General features: G+C 46.7%; 2 protein-coding genes and 1 long non-coding RNA gene across 11 annotated transcripts in view; 2 read left to right on the forward strand and 1 right to left on the reverse strand.

Annotated features, from left to right (window-relative positions):
* Window positions 1-11,228, forward strand: part of LOC110401184 (serine/threonine-protein kinase PAK 6-like) — a 28,273-nt gene extending 17,045 nt beyond the window's left edge. For 5 of the 6 annotated variants that reach the window (XM_021401990.1, XM_021401991.1, XM_021401992.1 and 2 more), the window contains 6 exons: window positions 1,040-1,531; window positions 1,760-1,893; window positions 3,667-3,793; window positions 4,042-4,167; window positions 4,779-4,913; window positions 6,460-11,165. In XM_021401990.1, the coding sequence (XP_021257665.1) occupies window positions 1,040-1,531; window positions 1,760-1,893; window positions 3,667-3,793; window positions 4,042-4,167; window positions 4,779-4,913; window positions 6,460-6,627 (1,182 nt within the window). In that variant the 3' untranslated portion in view covers window positions 6,628-11,165. Of the gene's footprint in view, window positions 1-1,039; window positions 1,532-1,759; window positions 1,894-3,666; window positions 3,794-4,041; window positions 4,168-4,778; window positions 4,914-6,459 lie in introns of all 6 variants that reach the window. The other variant, XR_002440303.1, reaches the window with a different exon arrangement.
* PLCB2 (phospholipase C beta 2) overlaps window positions 11,336-24,516 on the reverse strand; it is a 52,030-nt gene continuing 38,849 nt past the window's right edge. For 2 of the 4 annotated variants that reach the window (XM_021401988.1, XM_021401989.1), the window contains 13 exons: window positions 24,257-24,421; window positions 23,010-23,109; window positions 22,661-22,765; window positions 22,280-22,368; window positions 21,738-21,834; window positions 20,493-20,546; window positions 19,251-19,461; window positions 18,884-19,052; window positions 18,467-18,543; window positions 16,496-16,591; window positions 15,339-15,396; window positions 14,797-14,883; window positions 11,337-14,183 (listed from right to left, as the gene is read on the reverse strand). In XM_021401988.1, the coding sequence (XP_021257663.1) occupies window positions 13,911-14,183; window positions 14,797-14,883; window positions 15,339-15,396; window positions 16,496-16,591; window positions 18,467-18,543; window positions 18,884-19,052; window positions 19,251-19,461; window positions 20,493-20,546; window positions 21,738-21,834; window positions 22,280-22,368; window positions 22,661-22,765; window positions 23,010-23,109; window positions 24,257-24,421 (1,581 nt within the window). In that variant the 3' untranslated portion in view covers window positions 11,337-13,910. Of the gene's footprint in view, window positions 14,184-14,796; window positions 14,884-15,338; window positions 15,397-16,495; window positions 16,592-18,466; window positions 18,544-18,883; window positions 19,053-19,250; window positions 19,462-20,492; window positions 20,547-21,737; window positions 21,835-22,279; window positions 22,369-22,660; window positions 22,766-23,009; window positions 23,110-24,256; window positions 24,422-24,516 lie in introns of those variants that run through there. The other 2 variants (XM_021401987.1, XR_002440302.1) reach the window with 2 other exon arrangements.
* On the forward strand, window positions 15,710-16,550 carry LOC110401186. The gene is made up of 2 exons (XR_002440304.1): window positions 15,710-16,049; window positions 16,398-16,550. It is a non-coding gene; the product is annotated as an uncharacterized LOC110401186 (long non-coding RNA).

A 24,516-nucleotide genomic window follows, 5' to 3' on the forward strand; every position in this document is an offset into this window, starting at 1 on the left:
GTCTGAGCAAAAAAAGCCGGTTGCTTTGAAGTTTTGATTTGTGCTGTAATACAAATGGTTGCTTTGCTCTTTCTGCCTTGTCAGATCCGCCGTTGCTGTAAATGCAACAAAGTAAGGGTGATGTATTTTGTAGCTAGCCTGCTTGATGCTGTTGAGTTTTAATTGCTCAGCATTTCCAGGGTGAGTGTGAGGCGCTCCAAGATTTCTCCTGCTTGGGAGAGCCCTGTGCGGCGCTAGCATGGGAATGCATATCCTGAAGCCACAGCACTGCAGGCGGTGATCTTAGCAGATCTCGTAAACTAGCAGGGTTGGGCCAGCTTGGTGCTTGAGCGGGAGGTCTCCAAAAGGGCCTCCGGTGATACAGGAAAGGGCGCTGCTGATCCAAAGTGACTGAGGGCAGTGGTGAGGCAGGGATGTGGCAGGTGGCTCTGCGGGGCTGGCTGCCTGCAGCTGCTTGGCTTCACGGTGCTTTTCCCAAAACAGCATCCACTCCGTGTCTGATCGACAACAGCGCTCTGCAGGTACCAGCGGAGAGAGGTTTCAGTAGGCAGAGTGTAATTACCCCAAGGGAATTAGGCCAAGACTTCAAAGTGATTTACAGCTTTGGCGTGAATCTTCTTTCCTTTTATACACAGGAAGATCAGAGGCACAGAGGGATGAAGGGTTTTCAAACGCCCTGCGACTCAGGTTGCCCCTGAGTTTTGGTGGCGAGGTTGGAATGCTTTTTAACAGGGCCGTTTTTACTGTGGGTGTTTGTGTGGGTGTGTTTTGTTGTTGTTGCTGTTCATAAAGCGCGAGCTGATCTCTAGGAGCCTCTCTGCCTCATTTTGGAGATGCTTAAAGCATAACACCCGCCCTGTAACTTAATTCTTGGAAATGGACGATGTGTGGCTTCTCCGAGTCGTGCAGCGTGTGCGGAAGACCAGAATTTGGAGCTCTTAACTTGGGTCTGCTACAAAATATGTTATAGCTGATGCCTACCACTTCACCTGCATCTAATCAGCACTTTTTCTTTCTTCTGCTTTCACTGTTCCCAAAGCCTACTGCTTTCTTCAGGCCCCAGCAGTGGGGCTCACCGCGCAGCCCTGCCGCCAAAGCCCAGTCCCTCCCACCGGATCAGCCCGCGTCCGATTTCCCCAGGCTCATTTCGGAAGCTGGTACCCCCCAGAAGTCACCAACAGCGGAGAAGGCGATTGCGGTGCCCCAGGGCAGGCCATCACCGGCCGGATCTCCCCGAAACCGGCAGACTCAGACTAGTTCCAGCAACCTGCACCTTCCCCAGGATTCCTCTGGGAAAGGGCAGCCGGCAAGCGAGGACCCCGTGGTTGTGACTCACGAGCAGTTCAAAGCTGCCCTTCGGATGGTGGTGGACCAAGGGGATCCGCGGACGTTGCTGGAGAATTACATAAAGATCGGTGAAGGGTCCACGGGCATCGTTTGCATTGCTCGGGAGAAGCACTCGGGGCGGCAGGTGGCGGTGAAAATGATGGATCTGAGGAAGCAGCAGCGCCGGGAGCTCCTGTTCAATGAGGTGAGTGTAATCAAGTGGGGTTCTGCTGCCCACCGTAAGCCGTGCTTAACGGGAGGTGTGGGAAGAGCAGGAGACATCATCTTCTTAACAGTTATACCAGAAACAAGGAAAAGAATGACTGGGGGGGAGGCAGCTGCACTGCGGTTGTGTGACTGTGCCCGTTGACTTTGTGGGTAGGGTTAGAGGTGCTTTGGTGACCAGCTGTTCCCTGTGTGGTGTCCCCTCCAGGTGGTGATAATGAGGGACTATCAACATGTCAACGTAGTGGAGATGTACAAGAGCTACCTGGTGGGAGAGGAGCTCTGGGTGCTGATGGAGTTCCTGCAGGGGGGGGCCCTCACGGACATTGTGTCTCAGATCAGGTGAGAAGCAAAACCCAAAACATCCATGCTTTCGCCTCCATCTCACAGGCAACAGCAGATCAGAGGCTTCTGGGAGGAGCGGTTTCCCTCAGAGCTCTTGTGATGCTTTGTGACTGCAGTGCCCCGAAACTGCTACGCTTCATCATTGTCACCCATTGTAAGCATGCAGTGGTACTCCCGGTGGAGAAGGGAACTCACTGCAGTTCTGATCCCCTTGGATCCCCAGCATTCGTTTGTTTGATGACCCTCCCTCTAAAGCACAGTACTCTTAAAAAGTATTGTTTACTCTCTACATTGCATCCTGTCCAGGAAGCTCATTGAGTAGCTATTAAAGAACGCACCAATGATTTGCAGAGGTCCAACCTTAGTGAGGTTGAAATGGTGGCTAACTCCTCCAGAAAGGCCCAGCAGAGCTTTGAGATCTGGGCTCCTTCCCAAATGTCGCTGCCTAAAGATAACAACTCCTGGACACTCTCTTAAATTTGTTTTGGTATCCACACCACTTCATATCCATTAATCTCCAAAATATTTCTGTAGGGCAAAGGAGTTATTCTCAAATGTCTTCTCTGGAGTCCCACTCACAAGGAGTTCTGGTGACGTCTGTCCGACCCTGGAGCACCTCTTAAACTTCTGAGCTGTAAACAAGGGCTGGGAGCTCCAAAGAAAACACTGACCAAGAACTTCTGTAGAAAAAGCTTTCCTCTTTTTGGAAATTCAGAATCTTAATTGAATCATAGAATCATGGAATGGCTTGGGTTGGAAGGGTCCCCAAGGACCTTCATTGAGTTCCAACCGCCCTGCCACAGGCTGGCCCACCAACCTCCAGAACTGGATTGCAGTGAGGTAGTATTGCTTAAACTAATTGTTCAGAGGCACATCTTAGGGATGGAGAACCAAGGTTCCTCTTGTGTGCCTGCTCCCAGACAGGAAACAGAATGTTTAGTCCCAAAGAGTGCCGAGTTACGGCATTGCAGAGCCAGTGAAACTCTTGTAGCTTGTAGCTGAGGTTAGTAGAGCCAATGGAGCTACAGATTAAAAAAAAATAATAATAATTCTGGAAAGGCTTATGAAAGGTTTATGTAGCGAGACTGAATTCCATTGCGGGATGTCAGCCCAGATGTTATTTTACAAAGCCTTCCTTTGAACCCTTTAATGAATACTTGTTTTTCCACACAGTGGAAACAGGATCTTTTATAACCATAACATTTATCCAAAGTAAGCTTCGAGCCTTTATCAGTTTTTCACAGGGAGGAAAACACCCTCATTCCCCTCATTAAATACTTGCTGAAGGTGATAACTGATTTGCATCTCCAGGAGTCAGCTAATCCTCTCATAATCTCTCTTACACCATGCAATCACTTGGCTGAAACCAAATTCCATACATTACATGCTGAACATATACCTCCTTATCTTCTAGAAGCACAGAGTTCAGACCTGTCAGCTTTTCTCAGAGCTCATGCGTTGAGAATCTTAAGTACTCAGGGTATTTCAGTGATTCTTTACAATTCGTGACTTCTAGCGTTCTTCAGTTCTACACACGGAGTTGCTAAAGATGAGGCTCTTGGTCTTTGCATGCAGTGTGCCAACAGAAATTACTGAAATTCAAGACTTAGTGTCTTCCTCTATTTATAACCTGTGCTATCATTAGTTAAGCTTAAGACTATCCAAGTTATCTAGCTGCAGGAAACTGCACTGAGCGTTAACAGTGACTGTAACTTAGTACTGTCCACAGAAGAGTACAACGCCATTAAAAAATGGTGTCCTTAATTTCAGGCTAAATGAAGAGCAAATTGCAACGGTGTGCGAATCAGTGCTGCAGGCTCTTTCCTACCTTCACTCTCAGGGGGTCATTCACCGAGACATTAAGAGCGACTCTATTCTTCTGACCCTGGATGGAAGGGTAGGTTTCCTCGGCCAAAACATTTCCTGCATTCTGCTGTTGCAGCCTTCATCTGTTCCTTTATGCCCTTTCTGTTCACAGTCTCTTGTTTATACGTCTTCCTCTTACTCCTTTTTGTCGTCTTTATCTTTGGTGCTTCCCTCCACGGAATCATAGAATGGTTTGGGTTGGAAGGGACCTTTGAGATCATCTAGCTCCTTGAAGTTTATAAATTACGTTGAAGTTTGGTTGTTTTTCTCTTTGCGCAGGTCAAACTCTCAGATTTTGGTTTCTGTGCTCAGATCAGTAAAGATGTGCCTAAAAGAAAGTCCCTGGTAGGTACTCCCTACTGGATGGCTCCGGAAGTTATTGCAAGGGTTCCATACACTACTGAGGTAAGGGGCAACTTCCCTGGTAGCAGAAGAGCTGGCAAATGGTGTTCTGAGGTGTCACGGGGGAGGCATTGGGCTCTCTAGAAAAAGCAGCTAGGGTCTGTTTGGAATAGAAACCTAACAGTGACCGCAGATTTGATTGTGATGTATCAACATGACCTAAAGCAATTCTGCTTCCTGGAACAAGGTGTAAACTTACACTGTCTTCAAACCTGAAGATTGGCATGTGCCCGTGGACAGATGTTAGCAGGGAGCGGTCCGTGATGAGATGTGGATCAGCAAACGGATGGGTGCCATGAAGGGCGGGGAGGAGAGCAGGGAAGGCACGAATGGGAGCTCTGAAATGATGAGCAGGTGGATTAGTTTGGTTTACCAACCGTCCAGGTATAGCACAAGTCATTACTTGCAGACCTTTGGGTGCTGCAATAGCAGCGTGGCTCAGTCCTAGGTGGAAAGCTGCAGTGAGGGATCCAAGAGCATTCAAGTGGATTAATGTTTTACTCTCTCAGTAATGTTTGTCGTAGGTGGAGTGGGTGTTGTAACCTTTGTGAAAGCAACGAAGCAAGGAGCTGGCGCTTTGAGCTGTGCGTATAGATGTGTCATTGTCCCCACAGGTGGACATCTGGTCTCTGGGGATCATGGTGATAGAGATGGTGGATGGAGAACCCCCCTATTTCAGTGATTCTCCAGTCCAGGCGATGAAGAGACTCCGTGACAGTCCTCCTCCCAAACTGAAAAACTTCCACAGGGTGAGCATATTGGCAAAGTGCTTGTAAACCTGATGGTTATCATGGGGAAACACATGTACCAGCTGTTCCCCGTAAAGCTGGCTGTGAAAGCGGTCTTGCTGGAACACGTTTCTTGGGGATCATCTTTGGCCCTGGTGCCTCCATGGATGCAAGCTGCTGCTGACAGCTAGTGGCTGTTTTGGGAAGCAGTCCTAGTCATGGGAGGTCTCTTGGGCATAAACCTGACGGTGCAAATCAAAGCTGCTTCAGGTGGAGCCAATATTTAATATCTTGCTCATCTTTTAGGGAAACGAACGGGAGGCTCCTTGCTCTTGAGAGTTTCCAGCTTAACAGCTTTCAGGAACACAAAGGCTGCATTATGGTCAGAGCAAGAAAGCTCAGTACAGGCAGCAGCTCGTGGAGGATGCTGCAGCTGCTTTGAAGATTAGCTCAGCTTCATGGTTTCTTACGAAAAACGATCAGTGACATACGAAATATAGTGATTACCTTTTAGTCCTCGCTTAGAATAGTCCTCCTTTCATTTCAGTCCAAGCCTCTGAGATCAAATAGCTTCTGCAGCGTTCTGAGCTATCCGGCCTTTCCAATTAATCAGAATATCTTCAGCTGCTAAGCCTGAATTATTTAACAGAGGAGACTTCTGAACTAACAGCATACACTCAAACATCAACAGCTGCTGGCTTTCCTATTTGCCTTTGCAACCCTAATTAAAACGTGAGGGTCACATTCAGGACCCACTTAGGCAGCGTAAAACCAGTTGTGGTCTAGATCGCTTGGTAGGATGACCCCATTGCAGGCTGTGAAAGCCAGAGCCCTTCACAAGGCGAGCTGTGCTCGCAGCCGTCCAGGGAAGCAAGCTCCATTCTCCTCCATCCCTGCTGTCTGAATGGGGCTCAGCACCTGCTATGAATTCAGCCCTCCATTCTCATTACCCTTAATGGTTCACGGTGGTCAGTTACTGCGGTATGGGGCGCAACAAGCCAAACAGAGCCCCCCCTTGGGATGGTCTGTGCTGCTGCCTACACTTCAGAAAAGGTTTATTGACAGGGTGATAAAGGCTGGATCCTGGTGCTCAGCTGTGCTCTGCCTTTTCCCTCTGGCTGTCACAGTGGTTGTTCAAAGCGCTCACGAAATAAGCTGTGGCTCACTGTGAGCAGTGTTTCGTGATCTACTTCTGAGTTAACCGGAGCTAAGAAAATGCCCCCAGTCTAAAATGGATGTAATTAGTGGCATTAAAATAAATAAATATATACCAAGTTCATTTTCTATTCAGTTTTAATGACACAGAGGATTACTATCAGCAAGAGATGTGCAGAGCCTTTCAGTGAGCCTGGCTACCAAACTGGCTTCAATGTGCCTATTTTAAAGGGCAGAGGTAGTTTATTTTTTCCATAGAAATAGAATCATTAGGGCTGGAGAAGACCTCTCAGGTCATCTAGTCCACCCGTCAACCCATCCCCACCATGCTCACGTGAGACGCTGCTCTGCAGTTTCTTAAATGTTGCCTCACTCCTTTATGGGTTTGACTTGGTTGATTGCTTCTTCCCAGACTTCTCCGGTTCTGAGAGACTTCTTGGAAAGGATGTTGACGCGGGAACCGCTAGAAAGAGCGACGGCACAAGAACTTCTGGATCATCCCTTTCTGCTCCAGACAGGACTCCCAGAGTGCCTGGTCCCCCTCATCCAGCAATACAGAAAGCGTACCTCTACCTGCTGACTTGACGTAAGGGGAAATGCTGGGAAAAAGTAATGCTTAACAATCAAGAGACCAGGCAGTCTTTTCCTGTGAATGGTGCTCAGAACTCCTTGGTGGTCTTCTCGCAGGATGAATGTGAATACTGTCCTTGTGTCCTCGGCCTTTGTGACTTCTCTTTTGCTAAAGACAATCAATGCATCCAAGATCTTAATAAGACCATGTTTTTCTCAAGAGCAAAGCAGGTGTTGGATGACTTCTGGATCACTTCTTCCAAAGAATGGCATTTGTATGCGGATCTGAGGTTGTGTATCTGAATGCTTGCGAGTTCCTGCAAACCGTGGCTGCCGACTGCTGAACTGGAACAAAATTTCCCAACTAGTAATGTGATCTTTGTTTTGTCGGATGTACACTGGAGTATTGAGCTAACCTAAATGTACGTTTTGGGGCACGGATGCCTTTCAACTCTCCAACAATGCACAAAGACTTGGTAATTTTTTTCCTCTGAGACTTTTTCCACAGATGATTTTAATCTTCAGTTAAATGTGGACCTGGAATGCTGTACATATTTCCCCAGGGAGCAGATGTGATATGTACATATTTGTTTTCCAGCGGCTCTCTTGCATCAACATGCTTTTCTTTTGCTGAGAAATATGTATGGTTTAGTGGTCAGTCTTGAATCCATTTCATTATCTTAAACTTTTGGAAGGGAGGCCGTTGAAGGCTAGGCCTCAAAGTGAGCTCAGTGAGAACAGTTGTTCCTGCTACCGGGATCTCGTGGTTGAAAATGCACAATATGCAACACGTCCGGTGCTGGTTGGAGCGGAGACTCTGTGAAAGTGTTCTCCTGTATTTGGTTTCCAAGCAGCTTTCTTTCCGAGTCCTTTCTCCCAAGGAGGCCAAGGAGCGCTGCCCTGACGTAGATGTGGGGTAACGCTTTGGGAATGCTCTGGGAGACAGAATGAAAAAGTTTCAGCTGTCCTGCCTCTATCCCAGGAGAGATTTTTTATGTGCACAGCAAGGCTGTTTGTTCAGCCTCCCTCTCCCTTGCTTGCTACTGCGGGACGTGGGGAGAAGGGAAACTTTTGATGTATGTTTTGTAATTGGTACGTCCTTCCCCCATCGCCTGCCCTTGGTGATACATTCAGGAGGGTTCTGGTTGTCCAAGCAGCTCTCTCAGTTATTTTTAAATAGATTTAGATATTTTGTATGACGCGGTTTCTGATCAGTGAGATAGTCGAGTTAACTGGACTCTAGGTCAGGATGTCACATTGTACAGTGGTGGTGCATATTGTTGTGAGGTCTCAAGAATGTGTCTTATGTGTGAAAGTGGGATCCCATTTTGAAACTCAGATACAAGTTTATTGAAAATTAAGTTATTCTTGGGACAGTCGTGCTGTCTCAGACACTCTTCATTGCATTTTCTCCAGAAGATGTCGATAATCTCTGTCCTCTGCTGTTTACTCCAATGATAGATCCTGCTTCAGAATTGAAGCCACAGTTGATTACTTGAAGTAATTTGGGATGGAATTCATCTGCACTGTTGCCAGTCACCTAAATGGTGGGCGCCCAGACTGCGAAGCATGTAGGTTGCCTCTGTAGACCGTGGTGAGAAGAGCACCTCTGGAGGGTGAGGCCAGTAGAGTGATCGTGGTGGTCTGCGCGGACTGGATGTCTAAGTTTGGGGTTGATCAAGCTAATTGAAATGAATTTGCTTAGCTCTTCCTGAGCTGCACTGGAAAGTTTTTGATGTAAAATGTTTCTGTATTCCAGATAGACCGCTTTTTTTTTTATGCAAAAGAGCAGGGCTTTAAAAAGATTTATAAATTGAAACAAATGATCCTGCTCACCTGTAGTTGTGAATCCTTTGCACTTGTGTTTTAAATTAAAGTAGATCTTGATTTATTCATATGCCTGTTGCATTGCTGAGATGCTTTAAAATGTATCCGTAGTTCAGAGGTATAAGGAAAGAAGAATGTGCACCTCGAAGTCTGGTGTAACTTATCTATTCTGTGGCTGTGTGGCTTCTAAAGCAACTAAAGGCAGTAGCAGAAGGCCTGGGTTCTGAAACATGCATTTATTGGAGTGAGTGATGATGGGGTTGGGCTTTAATGCCACATCTACTGCAGCCTAAATCTGACTAAACGCAGTGAAGTTAAAACTGCATCATCGTGTTTGTGAAGAATGCAGAAGTATCCATCTTCCTATCCAGCGCAGAGTTAAATATCTGATTCCTGGGTTTCTCTCTGTAAGATGAGTCCACGCAATTGAATACAAATCCTAAGACAGACCTGTGAGTTCCATGAAGATTGAAGCTGTCATCTCCAGGGCCTTCCCAGTTCCCTCCCAAGAACGGCGCAACCAGCCAGGAGAACTGTGATAAGCAAAGCAGCCTTTTGATTTGCACTGCAGCGATGTTCAGGAGCCAGGTTTCTCATGCGTTAATCGATATCTAAGTACGGCACAGAACGCAGCCTCTGCTCAAAAGAGCTCATAGCCTACTCAGCGGGTAATTATGCTTTGAGATGTTTTTTTTCTGAATATCTTTTCCTAAGGTTACGTTTGTATCTCAGGGTTTTCTGTTGTTTTGTGTCATGTTTCCCCCAAATGCTGCCTTTTATTTTCCTTTCTGCCTGCCTTGCTGATGTGGAGCCCTTCTGTGCTGTCTCAGCCCTGGCAGTCGGCATGCACGGGCCTTTGAAGCTGGCAGGTCGAATAGAGATGAACAATTTGCTAAATCAAACCGGGAGCCTGCGACTGCTGTCATCTCCCAGTTGCACTTATGTATATGTAATGGTGCCTGTCCTCGTCAAACAGGGCTCTGTGCTCGCAGCTGCAGCCGCTTAGTGTCTCATTTACTTCAGAATGGGAGGAATCTTTCTCTAGAGGCCCCTGTCTTTTAACTGCAGATTGCAGAGGGACTCTGGATGAGATAAGGCTCCCAGCTTTTAAGGTTGCTCAGTGTGGTGAGAGGAATCCCGTGCTTCTCCCTGTAGCCCGGAGAAATTGTTGCGCTGCGCCTTAGGCCCTCGTCTATAAAGCAGGGATAATAGGAAGCAGTAAATCTTGACTGCGTGGGAAAGTTTTGGGAAGGGAGAATAGCCTTACAATACAGCAACTACTGTGCAGCGCTTCCTTCTGAAGCAGCAACGGTCACATCAGCACCCCATCTTCATCGTAGCATCATAGAATCACCAAGGTTGGAAGAGACCTCTGAGATCACCCAGTCCAACCGTCCACCTATCACCAACAGCTCTCACTAAGCCACATCCCTCAACACAACATCTCAACGTTCCTTGAACATGGCCTCTTCATTGCAGAGGTTGAAGGTTTGGGAGCGTTAGGTACTGGTTTGAGGCTGAACTGTGACTGTCAACTGGACGTGGTTTGTGGGAAGAGTCCTCCTCCGCTTAGAAACTGCCATTAGTTGATTCTTAACAATATAGTAAGAAGTTGGGGCTCCAAAAGTGAAGTATTTTTCACCAGAGAATTTAGTGGTAGAGGATGAGCCTTAGAACGTGCCACGTGAGAGATGAAAATATGAAAAGAGCCAAAGATTTATCCTGAATCTGCTGTCAGAGCAGTCACCATTCAAAGAAATTTGCCTTAATTACTATTGATCTTGGTCTCTGTATAAAACAGCCTCGTTACAGAGTTCTGTCTGATCCAGCTGCTGCATCAGCCCGTGGTCAGCGAGTATCCTATGGTAAGGAAAAACACGGGCAGGGCTGCACGGAGAAATCTTCCAAGATGTCTGAGTTCTGAAGGAAGAAGTGCTGGAGGACCAGAAGTTGGCATTTCTATTCTGGAGTCTGTAAGTAACTCACGTGCCCTGACCCAACGTGCTGCCGTAGGGATGGTGTCCCTCTAAGCCATGGGAAAATCATTCCTCTTATTGTTTGAACCCCCTCCACGAACGTCTGCCCCCCCAAAAAAATATTAGTGCTGTTACCTTAATCTTACTTCTGACCATTTCTCATCTATCCAAAGTTTCATCCTGTTTTGCTTAGAGGCTGTCTTTGCTCCAGAGGAGTGCACCTGGGCTCTGAAGCATGAGGGCTGCTTTGCTTCAGTGAGGAAGGCCACCGGTGCAGAACGTGGTCAGTGCTCCACCTGAGAGCTGGCTTTGTTTAGAGCGAATGGTTCTTCTGTGTGCGCTCAGAAAAGTAGCTGTAGCAGACTTTTTTTAGCACTGAGATGTAATCTATGTAGAATATTCTACCTGTTTTTCATGCACTTCTGCATAATTTGCCTGATAAAGCTGTGCCGGTGCTTTAATAACAGAAGAGTTGCACAATGGAAACTGCTGTGGTACGAGGGTACAAGTCATGGTGGTGAGTTTTCTTCCTCAGGCTTCAAACGTCACAGGGTATTAATAACATGAGTCCAATCTGCTAAGTTTTCTTCCATCTGCAGCATGGTCCAGCTGAGCTGTGATTTCTTGTTCAATGTCCCCATCCTCAAAGCTTCATGAAGAGCGCTTTGGCGTTTTTCAGCCCCTGCTTCCTCTAACAAATTTGTTGTCCAAAGGTTGTCAAGAGAATGATGTTCTGCTTGGAGGCGATGGCATATTCAGTAACTGAAGAAGCTGAATTTGAGACCTGTGCACACCTGCTTGCAGTCTGTATTAACGCTGTGTGTACGCTGGGCAGCGTGTGGGCCTTGAACCCCTATCCACCCACCTCCTATAGGAAGTAAAGAAGGTGATCTCTTTTTTTTTGTAAGAAATGCAACGTTTTATTACTTTAGAAAATAAATAAGTCAGAAATGTACAACACACAATTCCAGTACTATGTTAACACCACAGGGAGGTATGGTCTCTTCTTGCGTGTCAGACCAGGTTTGGAACATCTCATCTCATACCTACTCGAGCTGGTTTTTATAGCAGCACTTCACGATGCGTTCCCCAGTGCAGTTTCTAGGTGTAACAGCTCTCATGTGACAACCACTGCATGCTGTAGGCTCACCATGCCTGAGCTCACTTTTCCAGAAAAGACAGAAACCTGAAGAACAAGTCAAGGGGTGGGGAAGGCTAATAGGTGATACTGCAGTGGCACGTCCTAGGGAGGGGAGAGAAACTCTTGCTGCAGTTAGGAACACATGGTCTCAATTTAAGGGCAAAGGTTTCACTGATAAGAGCAGCTTTTCAGGCCCTGTTCTCACATGTTTATCTGCCATGGCTGGGTTTAAAGATTCTCCACCCTCCGCAGCACGGTGGTGGCTTGGGTGGCCAAATGCATCAGTGGGTGCATTAAAGCAAGGGGCTGTAGCCGCTGGTGTCAAGGCATACAGGACTTGATAGGAGGAAGGCTGGGATGTTTCTTGTTCTGTGCTGAATTATTGCTATTTCCTCCTTTTTTAGGATCCGTAAGCAAAGTCTGCCTTACATGGTGCTAGGAAAAGAGTTGGGCCATATGTTTCCAGTTCCTTCCTCCTGGATGAGTGAGAACTCGCTGTGCCGAAGCGGCTCAGTGCACAAAGTCATAACACAGGTGAGAGGAAGAAAATGCGTGTGGAGGCAGGGGACTGTGATGTGAGTTCTGCATTCACAAAATAAGGCTTTGCTGTCCTAGAAAGTGGAAGTGGAAAGATGGCTAAGAGGAATGTGCCCTTTTTTCTGCTGCACAACAAAGCTGAGATTTTGGGAACCTGACCCTCCAGGTGTGTTCTGCTGGAAGGCTTTGTGTGAGTGAAGACAGACAGCAGCAGTTATCTGCTAGGGCTAAAAGAGCCTGAGAACCATTTGTCTTTGAAGTCATGCAGCTGGGCAGTTTTCCTTCAGTTAGGCTGTGGAACAAGACTTATTTGTTATGTCACCAAAGGGGGAAAATTGTTGTTAGTTGCAGGTGGCTGTAATTCATGGAGAAATGGGAAGTGACTGAGGCTTTGGAGCTACGTCTGAGCGCTACACCTTCAAACCGAAGCAGTGTGCTGTCTTACACTCAAGGTCCCAAAGCCCATGGGAATTATTTGAGGAGCTGGGCTTTCCCAGCAGCAAGGAGCAGATTGTGCACATCACTGTTGAGCCCATCGCTGTCATTCATTAACAGGGCTGGCAGCAGGTAAAGGAAGCTTCAGAGAACTGCTGTTCTTTCTGCTACTTGAACAGATGCAATGTGTTTTTTGTGCTCAGCTTTCTGTGTGAGATACTCTTAGGGGCAGTCTGCTCTTTATTTGATCAACATAATTATTTTCAAGCAGCCGAGAGATTTTGGTCAAGGTTGTAATCCTAAGTAACGTGGAGCTAATTTAGCTTCATTGGCAAAAGTTGCAATGATGCTCTGCAAGTGTCTAATTATGGTAGTAGAGAACTCTGCAAGTGTGTTTGTGATAGCAGGAACCCATGCTAAGTAAGGCTCTTAGGCTCCTCATGGTGTGCCTTATAATTACCCAAGAAGCCTGCTGAAGACTGGAAGGGTCTTGGGAGATACTGGATCCAGATCTAAGAAGTTGCCTGAAGGCATACCAAAGCCATAAAGTCAAAATTGGGAGTGAGAATCAGCCCCTGGGGTAAGAGGAAGTTGAAAAGAAAGGAGGAGGAAAAAAAAAACCAGCCAGAATGCTGGCAGTGCACATTTCCACAGAAAGAAATGCTGATTGATATTGTATAGCAGTGCACTGCAAACTGTCCTCATCTGCCTGTGGGGAGAAAGAAACCAACTAAAAAGCCAATACTGGTTGTGCAAGGAAGTGGTATGCTAACAAACAAACCAACAGACATGAGATTCAAACTGACCTTTCCTCCTACAACCAGGGGCTGCGTTACATTAGCAGGTAGTGTTGCCAGGGGGAATGGCACTTTAGGGAGCAACGGTTTCTCCTGTGCCTCTGCCACTTCCACTCGTGTGCATTTCAGGGGCTTTTTTTCCAGGCTGGCTCTCAGTTGGTTGGAGCAGGGTTGGTGGACGACTGCTGAGCGCCTCTTAGTTAAATTTGGTTCAGAGGGATCTAGCTCTGAGACTGCTCTGGTGTGAACAGGTGTAATGGACAATGAGGAAACTTGCTCTGAAAACTGACAAGTGAACCCAGACCAAAATATTAATGTAGATGCTGTTGTCAGTGTCAACAACCAGCTTTGTCTTCAGCCCCACTGCTGAAACGCCTTGGTGCTAAGGAGAGAGAAGCGCTCGCTGAAAGGCGAGCTCCTCAGACTATTTCCAATACCTAGAATAACTAAGTAGTAAATTCCTGAAGGATTTCAGGAGTTACCCAGCATGGGAAGAGAGAGTAGTTTGCCAAGCTGGTCTTAAACTTCATTCCGTATGTCCGTAAGCATTCCTGAAGTGGAACAGTAAGGGAAGCATCACTCACAGTATGCTTTCCTCAAAATTGATGTCTGTTTTGGCTCCTGGAGGCTCAGCCGTAGCTGCTGTCAGCCTTGACACCTCTGCTGCTGGGCTCTTCTCTTCTAGTTGCTTGGTAGAGCCTTGTTCTTCCACGGGCCTGCTCAGAACTGCTTCCTTCTGAATCTCTGGCCCCTCAGGAAAGACCTCTCTCATGTAGTTCTTCACTGTCTCCTGCACCTCCACACTCAGACTTTTCAATTTCTCCTCGTATTCTGCCGCTGCCTCCTGCTGGAGCTGCAAACAGAGACCTCCAGTCATTCTCCAAACACTGAAGTGAAGCAGAGTTCAGGCTCAAAATAGATTAAAAACCTGCTCTAAGAGAGACCACTATGACGAAGTGTCAGCACTTTGCAGTTTTGGTCTCAACTTGATATTGAATGATGTATCTCCATCCCTCAGGCAACCTTTATCTTCCCTGCAGATGATGGGGAGAGGAAGGCTGCACTGTTCTGATTTGCACCACAGTTTGGCAGAGCCTTGAAGGTCCATGAACATGGTTTGAGAGTCTGAGGAGCTCGGGAAGCAGACTCACCTCTGCTAAAGACACAGTTGCATCCCATTTTAAATTGAGGGGGTTTTGTGTGATTAGGTGAAGGCTAGCGCTGGCCCAGAGAGTGTAGGAGTGCAGCATCCCTGCCTCAGCTTGCTGCAGGCTCCTGTAGAGCCGCCTTCACAGCCATTCATGTCCTCAGCATACCGAGGAGGGGGTGGCTGCAGTGTGTGTGCCTGCAGAGGATGAGTGCAGTTCTAATTAAAGAATACATGAGGAAGACTGAGCCACGGTGGTGCTGTGGAACGACAGTACTGAGTAGTAGCAGTGAACCTGAGCATTATCTCTGCCTTTTACCTGGCTTTCTTTCTCTTGGATTGCCCTCAGATTCTCTGCCTGCTTCTCTTCCAGCTTCTGCTGATACCTGGCTGTCTTTTCTGTCAGCTTTAAAAAGAACAAAGTAAAAAAAAAAAAAAAAAAAAAAATCCAAAGTTACATAAGTTTTCATAAACAAATGCATGTAACAGCAAGATTTATAAAGCACGTGCCACAGAGGGGTTGCTGGAGAGCAACATTTTGCACGCTAGTAAATAGAGGTGGGGTTATGCTGCTAATTTGTAGTTCCTAGAAAATCCCACCATCTGAATTAGAAATTGAAAATACCACGGTCTGTTGGCGCTGCAGCCAGCTGCGTGGACTGGCTCAACTGTGTTGGAGCAGCAGGATCTTACTAAGGGTAGTACCTGTCAGCAGCTGTCTGAAGTAGGATCTCAGTCCTCAATACAGCAACAGCTTCATGGGATTGAAGTAGCTCAGAGAGCTTGCCCCATGACACATGCTGATGATGTACGCGAGACACCCCCACTTTGCTCAGAACAGATTGCCACAGCAGAACGTACCAGTTTGATTGTTTGGACCACTTCCTGGATGTGAGAGTTATTAATTTCTTTCTTCAACCTGGAAAGGAAAAAAAATATATAAAAAAGCTATAATGCATCTGTTACCTTTACATCAAGCCTGTTTCTCCATACTGATAAAGTGCCATACAGCAGGACAGGACTACTGCTGCCCATGCAGCGAGGCAGCTGTGTTACACTCCCGTTGTGTGCTCTCACATTAAGAGGTTTCTGTAATTTTAGGAAAGGGCAAATAAACGCCATTCAAATTAAACACAGACATAAGCCTAACAATTGGATGCAGAATTTTTTCTCCAGCCAAGCAGACAGCAAAAGGACCTTGCTGTGAGTAGGAAGCAGAAGAGGCAGTGTACCCTCTTCTCCACACTTGAACACATGAAGCTTTTAGAACTGATTCACATCAAGCAGCACTTCAGCACACGAGCCCAGCAGCAGAATATTATTTTTGTAACAAAATGAACGTCAAGGAAGGATGCAGCCATTATATGCCCCATCACAACCTGCTGAAACGCATCACAAACAGATTCTAGTGATGCTCGGGAAGACTGAGGTTCAGTGAGGACAGGTGGGAAGGAAGTAGAAGCGCTCCCAGACTTCAGCTGAACTGTCTGGAAGGGGCACTGTCACTCTGGCAAGAAGCTGAGAAGCAACAGAACCAAAGAGACAAGGCCCGTAGGGAGGGTTGTCTTTGAGGTACCATTTCTCCATGATAATGACCTTCCCCTGCATTTCCATATGAGCTCCCAATCCCTGCAGATATTTCTAATGCTCTGTTCTCAGGCTGTTCGCAAGTCCAGTAAGTGACACAGATCTTGCTGACTGCTGAACATAAATTAAGGCTAGAGAGAAAGCCCCAGAAGCCAGTGTCAGCAGAGCCTGCAGGGACGACGCTATCACTGTAGTTAGGGAGCAGGCATTTGGCTTCACTGTGTATATGCCTCTGTACTGGAATGCACCGGAAAAAGAATGCTGTGCCAGGAGTGAAGGCAGGCCAGCATGTCTCCTCTGACCACTGCTGCTCCCTCTTTGATTGCTTTCCAGAGTATCCCTGACGGTAGCAGTGACTATGGAGCAGTGCTGTTCCCTGCCTGGAGCGGGAGAGCTAGCGTTCTAAAGCCCAGTAACATCCACCCCAGTACCTCTCCTGAGCAGCCTTGTCGCTAGTACTCCTCATCATGACTTGGATTCGGTCCACTCGCTTCGCCTCCAGCTTCTTCTTAATGTCTTTAATGTTGCTGTAGAGAAACAAGTGTGCTGTGAGAGACAGGACTGCTTACAGACCAGGCCGAAGCAGTGGTGTCAGCCCTCCACACATCCTCTGGAGTGTGCTACTGTGCAGAAAAGCAGAGTGCTTGTGAGGCACAAAGTCTTAAGAATATTTCAAGTTCTGTAACCTTTTGTTTTTTTTTTTTTTTAAGTGACTCACAACAAAGGAATGGGGGAAAATGCATGTGATAGAATTAGGCTGTATTGTATACCTACATTTGGATTCTCTGGAGTAGCTTGAGACTTGCTGAAGGTACTTAGGCTGCTGAATTATCAAAGAGAGAAGGAACTACTTGGGTGTACAGAAGAGAACACCCGAGGCAGGCAGAAAGGTGCATCAACTATGGGCTGTGATCTGCAAGGCAGAGACTACGAATGCTTAGACAGCATTTGATCAGCGAGTAGAAAAGATGAAAATAACAAAACCCCAACACACTAAGATGTCTGTCTCGGGCTGAGGTACATGGGGCCATCAGAAATGCTAACTGCAGGCCAGATAAGGTGATAAGGTGGATGGAGGAGGCTAGTAGCGTCAAGATGTAAGAGGCTGCTGGCACTCCATCAGTGCTTCCATCCATGTACAGGATGCTTACAGCGGGATGGCTGCTAAGGGGGACACAAGAGTGGCCATCAGGCTTCGGCCCATCAGTCTGGCGTCCTTCCTCCAGTAGCAGAAGGAAGATCTGCTTAAGGGAAGCATAAGAAAGAGAACAACTCTAGGGTAGTTCTTCTGTTTCACACCATGCTATTTTCCAGTCTATTCTCCAGCTTCTATGCATTCGTCTTCCTAAGTGTCTCTGGTACCTTGGAGTTTAGCTCTACTTTGGGACTCCATTGCTCCTTGCTCTGAGAGGCAAAGAACATCATTTATATGCTGTGTGGAAGATGTACTCCCTGAGAATTTCACTGGGTGCTCCACATTTCTTCTCTTATGAGACACAGTAATCATTTCCCTGTTCTCCATGGCATTCACGATGTTACACAGTTCTGTCACATCCTCCTCAATCATCTGTTCTTCAAGCTCACAGTCCTATTTGTTTTTTTTTCCTTTTTTACATAAATTACTATGGAGATAGATAGATCTGGAGATGATGCTGACATTTCTGTCTTGACCCCCACAGCCATCTTATTGCCCATTGCTGAAGATCTCTGAATGTTTCTGGAGCTCCTCGCAGCCAGCTGTAGACGTGACTTGACTAAATTATATTCTGTTGTTAGAAAACCATTACCTAGCTGGTCAACCTGTTTTTCTTAGTCTTGTCTGAATGTGATCAGCAGCCGAGGGAAACAGAATCTTTCTTGATGGAGGACGTGGAAAGAAGTTTCACCTGACTTAGCAACTAAAGGTTAAAGAGGAATAAGCAAGGATTTTAGCTTCAGAAAAGTGTTACTGCAAGAACAGATGGATATGTGCCCAAGTAGAAATTAGCAAATTGATTCTGCCAGTTTATTCAAGTGCTGGAGCCAAGACTCCACGTAGACTGAGCCGATCAGTCCCTGGAAGGGATTCTCTGATGTACTGGCTGCAGCAGACAGAGGTGACGGACAGTGACTAGCTGTCTTGCTCCCTGTCTTTCTGAATGAGCCAGTCAAGGCTACTTGCTGCAGCTCAAACACTAGTACCTGTGGTTCTTTGAGGCAGGAGCACTGGAGGCCATGAGGTCTGCCCAACACTGCCACTGTGAGACCTTGCGTCACGTTGCTGTGCCTCAGTTTATCACCAATAGTTCTCCACTCTGGCATTCACTCATTCGCTGTAGTACAGTGCTCTGCGATCTAACAGGAAATGCTGCCCGAACTAAGAGCTACTCATTATTACTCTGCTGTTCCAATGCTGCGTTTACCTTTCTGATGACTCCTTCAGTGCTTTCAGCTCAGCTGTCTGCTTCTCTCTGGCTAGCTCTGTTATCTTGGCCGTTTGCTGTTGGAGGGATGAAAACGAGATCAAAACCAAGCAGAGCGAGATGAGACACAGTGCAGCCTCAGTATCTAATTACCACCAGGTTCAGCTTTATCCCTTCCTGCGCTGAACTCTGGGGCCCAGCTAATTCATCAGGATGGGCCTTGATTTTGTAGCTTCTGACAAACACATCAGTCTGCATTCTTTCAAGTACCGCCTGTGGACCTGACAATTGCTCTGAGAGCTTCTCTCCCCGTGGCCACGTTTCTGAGCTCGCGGTTCAGTGAAGAACTTGCTTTTCAGGCTGTCCCTGCAGGGCTTTTCACAGGCCACGCTTTTGGTTGGCACATGCAGTCCTTACCTCTGTGGCGTGCTGCTCTTTCCTCCTTCGAATCCCATCATGGTATTCTTCCCCCAGGCGGACAAGCTCCATCTCCAGCCTCTCTTTCAGTTCCACAACTCGGCTATCAAGGCTTTCTGCCATTTCTACAGGATGCACGCAGGTACCAGCATCACCTGCTGTCAAGCTCCTGCAGAACAGATAGAGCAGCCATGCTGCTTTTAGGGATGCTTACACCCCGCTGACCATCCCGTCCAGCCCACAGCCAACCAACCCAGGGAGACGCAGACATCTGCACCGCATTGCTCGCCCTTGTTCATCTGAGAGATCCCCCTGCTCTGGTGTGGGGAAGTGCTCCACAGGCCGGAAGACCCTCTGCCGTATTTACCTCTTCTTCTGGGTTTTCCTGGAGTGCATCGACCTTTTCTTGCCTCCAGGGCAGACAGGCTCCAAAAAGAGAACAGAATATTTCTGCAGCAACTCTTCTCTCCGTTTACTTCCTTTCCGCTCCAGCTCCTTCAGCTCTTTCTCCTGCTTCTTCAGCAGCTTCAGGAAGAGCTTCATCTGCTGCAGCTCTGCGAGGCTGGCTGTCTGAGGCTCTGCAATACAAACAGAGGCTGTTTTCTCACCCTGTTGTGATGTCTCTCGGGGTCAGAGAGATTTTTTTTTTCAGTGCTGCCTTCATTCAGCTTTCCCTCTCTCTTTTCCACATTGCATCCAGCTCAGTTCCCCACCTGCTGGCTGCCTGCCTTGGGGACAGCCAGAAGAATTGCTGCCTTTTGGTATTTTGCCCAGAGGAACATGATGGTGGTAAATGTGCCCTTACATCTGTCTCAGGCCTTGCCTCCTTTTCCATAGTCCTAAGCACCCCAAAGACAGCCCAAGCATTAAGTTAGCTGGCAGCTCTAATTATAAGGGAAAAGCTTTGTAGTTTCATCTCTAATTTTGGGTTTGTTTTTTTTTTTCTTTTTTTTCAATGTCAGGTGACAATGACGAGAGCTGTCAGCTCTTCCAGTTCTAACAGCTGGCTTCAGTTGTGAGGAATGAGTGAAAGGTCTTCCCGGGTCAGTGAAGATACTGGGAAGGGTGATGCCTGTGAACTGCTGGAGAACTTGTTATCTGGCAGCAACAAGTCTACCGCCCGGCTTCAGATGTGGTTATCTAGCAAAAAAAGCCACAGGGAGTTATCTGCTTGGGGGAAGTCACTTTTAGTTTTGCCTTCAAGTGTGTAAATACTAACTGAACTTGAGGGTGTGTCTGCGACTGGGGGGTCAAGTACTTATGCAAGGCTCCAAGTGAGGACGCTCAAGTGTACAGCTTAACTGCAAGTCTCTTGGTCAGCAAGTCCGGTCTTTCAAACCAGAGCCCACTGCGCTTCTGTGTTACGTGATGCCTCTTGCCAGAGGGTATGTTGACTGTATTTGTTTAGGAGTAACTTGAAAAAAACCAACTAAATGAAACTTGCTGCACACAGCAGTTATTTGGCACTGTGGCCTGAGGGCGACAAGTTTACTCTTGGGTAGGATCTTCTTTAATTTGCAAATAGGTTTCAGCCCTGTCCCAGACAGAAGTTGGGCAGCGAGGGACCTGACAAGCCCTCAGCCCACACGAACAGCACAAAGGGAATTACCTGCAAGCTGTGTCACTTCCTTCACGTTTCCATCCTTGACCAGAGCTGCTGCTCCTAAAATGACAAAAGAGGTTCCTGTCAATGTTCCATCTTGGAGTTTTGGGATGAAAATGGACAGTGGAGAGCTCATCAAGAGCACGGGCCGCTCTAAGGTTGGTGGTATGAACAAAAAGGAATTCGTTAAGCTGCTGAGATGTTGAAGTGCTTGGGAGCTTTGTTAACAGACACAACAGAATTCTCTGCCTTGATGGAGAAAATTGGGCATTTGATTTCATGACCTGAATATTGCGAGTGATGATTTGACACGTGTTAACTTGCTTTGATTAGGTGAGGAGGATATCTGAGAGAATTATGAAACAGACTGTTTCGATGCCAACAAGTCTGAAAGGACACTGACAACGCTCATGCAACTAATATGGAAGAGATGCTCATTAGCTGCCAATACTCTAAATTAGAACAGAATGAGTGAATCTTAATTGCATGGTAGGGGCGTGCTTTTCCCTAGCTTGAATGAACCTATCAATCACTGTGGATTAGAAGCAGGTTCGAGGAATGTTCCTTCTGGCACTTGCACAGACATCAGTCCTGCCTATTGGTTATCTTGTTTTGCAAGGTCAAGAAGGTGCCCATATGAGAGGAGCAAACAATGTTACGAGATCTTTCTCTGCTACGTCTTATTTGAACAGAGTAATAATTGCTTTCTGCAGAAGTAATAAATGCAAGAGACTTTGTCTCCCGATTTCTGTTCAGGGAAATCCATTAACTTCTTTTCAACTCTTATTTGTAAGTTTAGTGTTTGTATCTGAGCCGGTAAATAAAACTACTAGTCTGTACAGCTCCCAGGTATTATACAGAGCTCTGGCATAAGCACAGTTTGACAAGGCTCGGAGTTTTCAGGGAGAACATACACAAAATGTCAGAAGGAACCGTGATCTTCAAAAGAGACCCTTGAACAACAAAGAGCTGAGGGGCAGAGAGGCGTTAAGGGATAGAACCACGCCAGATCTTACGCTTCCATTGCAGAGCAAAAGCAGTGTACGTGGCACATCCACTCCAACCACAACAGTCAAAGCATAGACACAACTTCTGCCATTAATGACAAGCACCAGAATTTAAGTTGGTAAATTGGTTCAAGAAGTTCTGATCCTGTTACCAAGGATCTTCATCTTCCAGCCCTATCTTTTTCCAGCCACGTGAGCGCCTGGCTTTCCCTTCTGTGAGTTCATCCCACAGCTCTGGCTTTACCTGCAGGCCCGTTTGCAAAAGGGGTGCTGAATTTCCTGGAGGACTCTGCTATCCCATTATTTTCAGAGAATGAGAAGTTCCTCTGCATGTCAGGCCTCTACAACAAAGATCAGAGGTAAATCAAAGGATAGCAAATGGAATTGGAGATCAACAGATAAGCAAATGAAAGCTGTAGCAAAGACACACAGAGAACTCTGGTGTGCTTTCTCCATTGTTGATCTCTCAGGAAATCTGCCTGTATGCCACCAAGCTAAGTTTCCCTCTTTGCTGGCAACCGTGTTAACTACTCATAGCTAAGAGAAACTGTAGCATTGTATGACAAATCCTCTGAAGCTTCTCCCACTGCCCTTAGTCTCTGACACTTTCTAGTTCTACACCCGAGGCAGTCCTCTGCCTGCCTCTGGCTAGATGCAACACATAGGCTTGTTGTGGACAGCCTCGCTCCAGGACAGTGGGAAGCCCCTTGACAATCCCCTCTGCTGCTTCAGATTGATTCCACGCAGCACGTTGTAGAGACAGTGGCAGAACTTGGGAAAACTTACCTCCACCTCCGAGCCATCTTTCAGATTAACTGATCTCTTTTCTTGCAGATTGAAGAACTTAATTGGATTGGAGAGAGCAATAGTCAGATCTAGAAAGAGAAAGGAAATATTGCCTGGATTACCAAATAACTCTGGGCACTGTCTGGTTTCCTTTCTGGCCTAAGACAGAAAATTTTGGAGCAGGGATATTTGGTATTCTCTACTTGCAACAAGCCAAGCTAAGACTGTCAGCTTGTACAACAGCTGCTCCGATCCTTGTCCAATGCTCTGTAAACCTGATCTTTTTTAAGAATCTGTATTAAAACCATCAGTTTCCTGGGATTTCCCCCCATAAGCAAGGTTCATTTATATGAATACACAGCACTTTCTGAAGCGTACTACCTGCCCAAGCATCAGGGACGTAATCCTTGACTTCCAGGTACACAAATAGAGAGGGCATGGTGAGCGGCATGTTACTTTCACTGCGGAGACAAACGTGGTGATAGCCTGAAAGCAGAAAGCAGAAGAGATGAGCTGACACCATCTCTCCCTTCTTGTCTGTGCACCCCAATAGTAAAATGAAGCCTCTGCAGGAGGGCATGGTGAATACGTATGGTGTTAAACTAAGGCTATGATGGGATTAATTTGAAGGCTCTGCTGCCTGCAGGTAGGCATAGAAGGAAAATATACAGATGTTCAAATGGATGGGTCTCAAGATGAGAAAAAATGAAGGGATTTCCACCAAACCTACCCGAGTGCACTGCAGTAATGGGAATGACACGATGACCAATGAACTTCCCTCCTTCCTCAAAAGCTGCAATTTTCAGTGACGCCAGCTCAGGCATCATGATCTAGGGGAAAAAAAAAACCACAGAGTAAGAAACTTATTTTCTGCTCCCTAACAGCATATTGACTTCACTGAGGAGAACTTCACTCTTTCCTCCTCCCAACAAAACAATGCCATCTCATGGAATCATAGAATGGTTCGAGTTGGAAGGGACCTTTCAAGGTCAGCTAGTCCAACTCCCCTGCAATGAACAGGGACATCTCTCCAGAGAAGCCATTGCCTGTTTCCGCATCTTGTAAATTAAGGCTGCAGTTGGTCACGAGCATAACTGAATTTACAAGAGCTCCACCAAACACAGGCTTCCTAGAGGAGAGACCGCAAGGGATGGCAGGCTCCCTAAAAAAAAAACCCTCCAAACCAGGTCTCCCACAAAGCAATCCACCAAAGAAGGAAACGAATTTGGAGAGATAATTCAGCAGGCACGGCGACTTTGCCATAAGGGCTGTTTCATCATCCTCTCCCTTTTTCTTCTGCCATGAAATGAACTAAAAATTAGTCTGTCAAAACCATAGCCTGAAAATCGTTTTCTGAAATGAGGATAATATTTATCTACCGCATCCCAAGCAGGCTGAAAATATCTGCTATCTCCCAGTGTGCTTGACAGAGCTGAATTTGTAATATTTCTTTCTTCTAAGTGTAGAAAGGCCAGAGCTTACTATCACCTTTGACTTAACCCCCCCGTAGCTGGATTAGTGACCACTGAATTCTGGCAGACAAACAGGGCAGCTTTCTGTGATCGGGCACAGCTGAAAATCTCCTGCTGGTTCCATTACTTGCCCAGCACGCCTGCTTCTCATTGACAATTTAACCACACTTTCTTTCTGCTTCCTTATGCTTGAAGTCTTCAGATCTGATTAGTGAATTCAGTCTGAACTGCATCGCCAAGGGGAGATTTTTGATACCTGTTATTTCCAGAAATGTTCCCAGCTGCCCCATAACTGTACAGGGAAATCTTTGCAGAGAGTTGTGCTGGGTACTGTTTGGATATTATCTCAGGGTGCAACACGTAACTCTTGATCTGCCTAAAGCCACGACTGAGCTCTCCAGAAGGGAGTCCCTCCTGGTGTCACTGACCACTCAAAAGGCTGTGCTTGTGACCAGCAAGAGCTGCAGGGGTTCCCTTTCCAAAGGATTACGAAAGTGCTACGTACCTTTTCAAAAACAAAAGGTTCTTCTTTCCAAACGGGATTGATGGAATTGGCGGTGGAGGTCAGTTTGGTTCTGTATTTGCGCTTCGTGTCCCTTGGCAACCCAAACAGCTCCACTTCCACATACGTCTTCACGCTGCGGTCTGAGAGGAACTGACCAGAAAGTATCTATGAACAAACAGAAACACTGATTAGCAACTGCTGGAAACAATAAAATAAAAGAACCCACCCACACCTTCACCCTTAAGTCCCTCTCCAGCCCC

This window comes from Numida meleagris, chromosome 6 (genome assembly GCF_002078875.1).
Source record: "Numida meleagris isolate 19003 breed g44 Domestic line chromosome 6, NumMel1.0, whole genome shotgun sequence".
In the NCBI taxonomy this organism is placed as follows: domain Eukaryota; kingdom Metazoa; phylum Chordata; class Aves; order Galliformes; family Numididae; genus Numida; species Numida meleagris.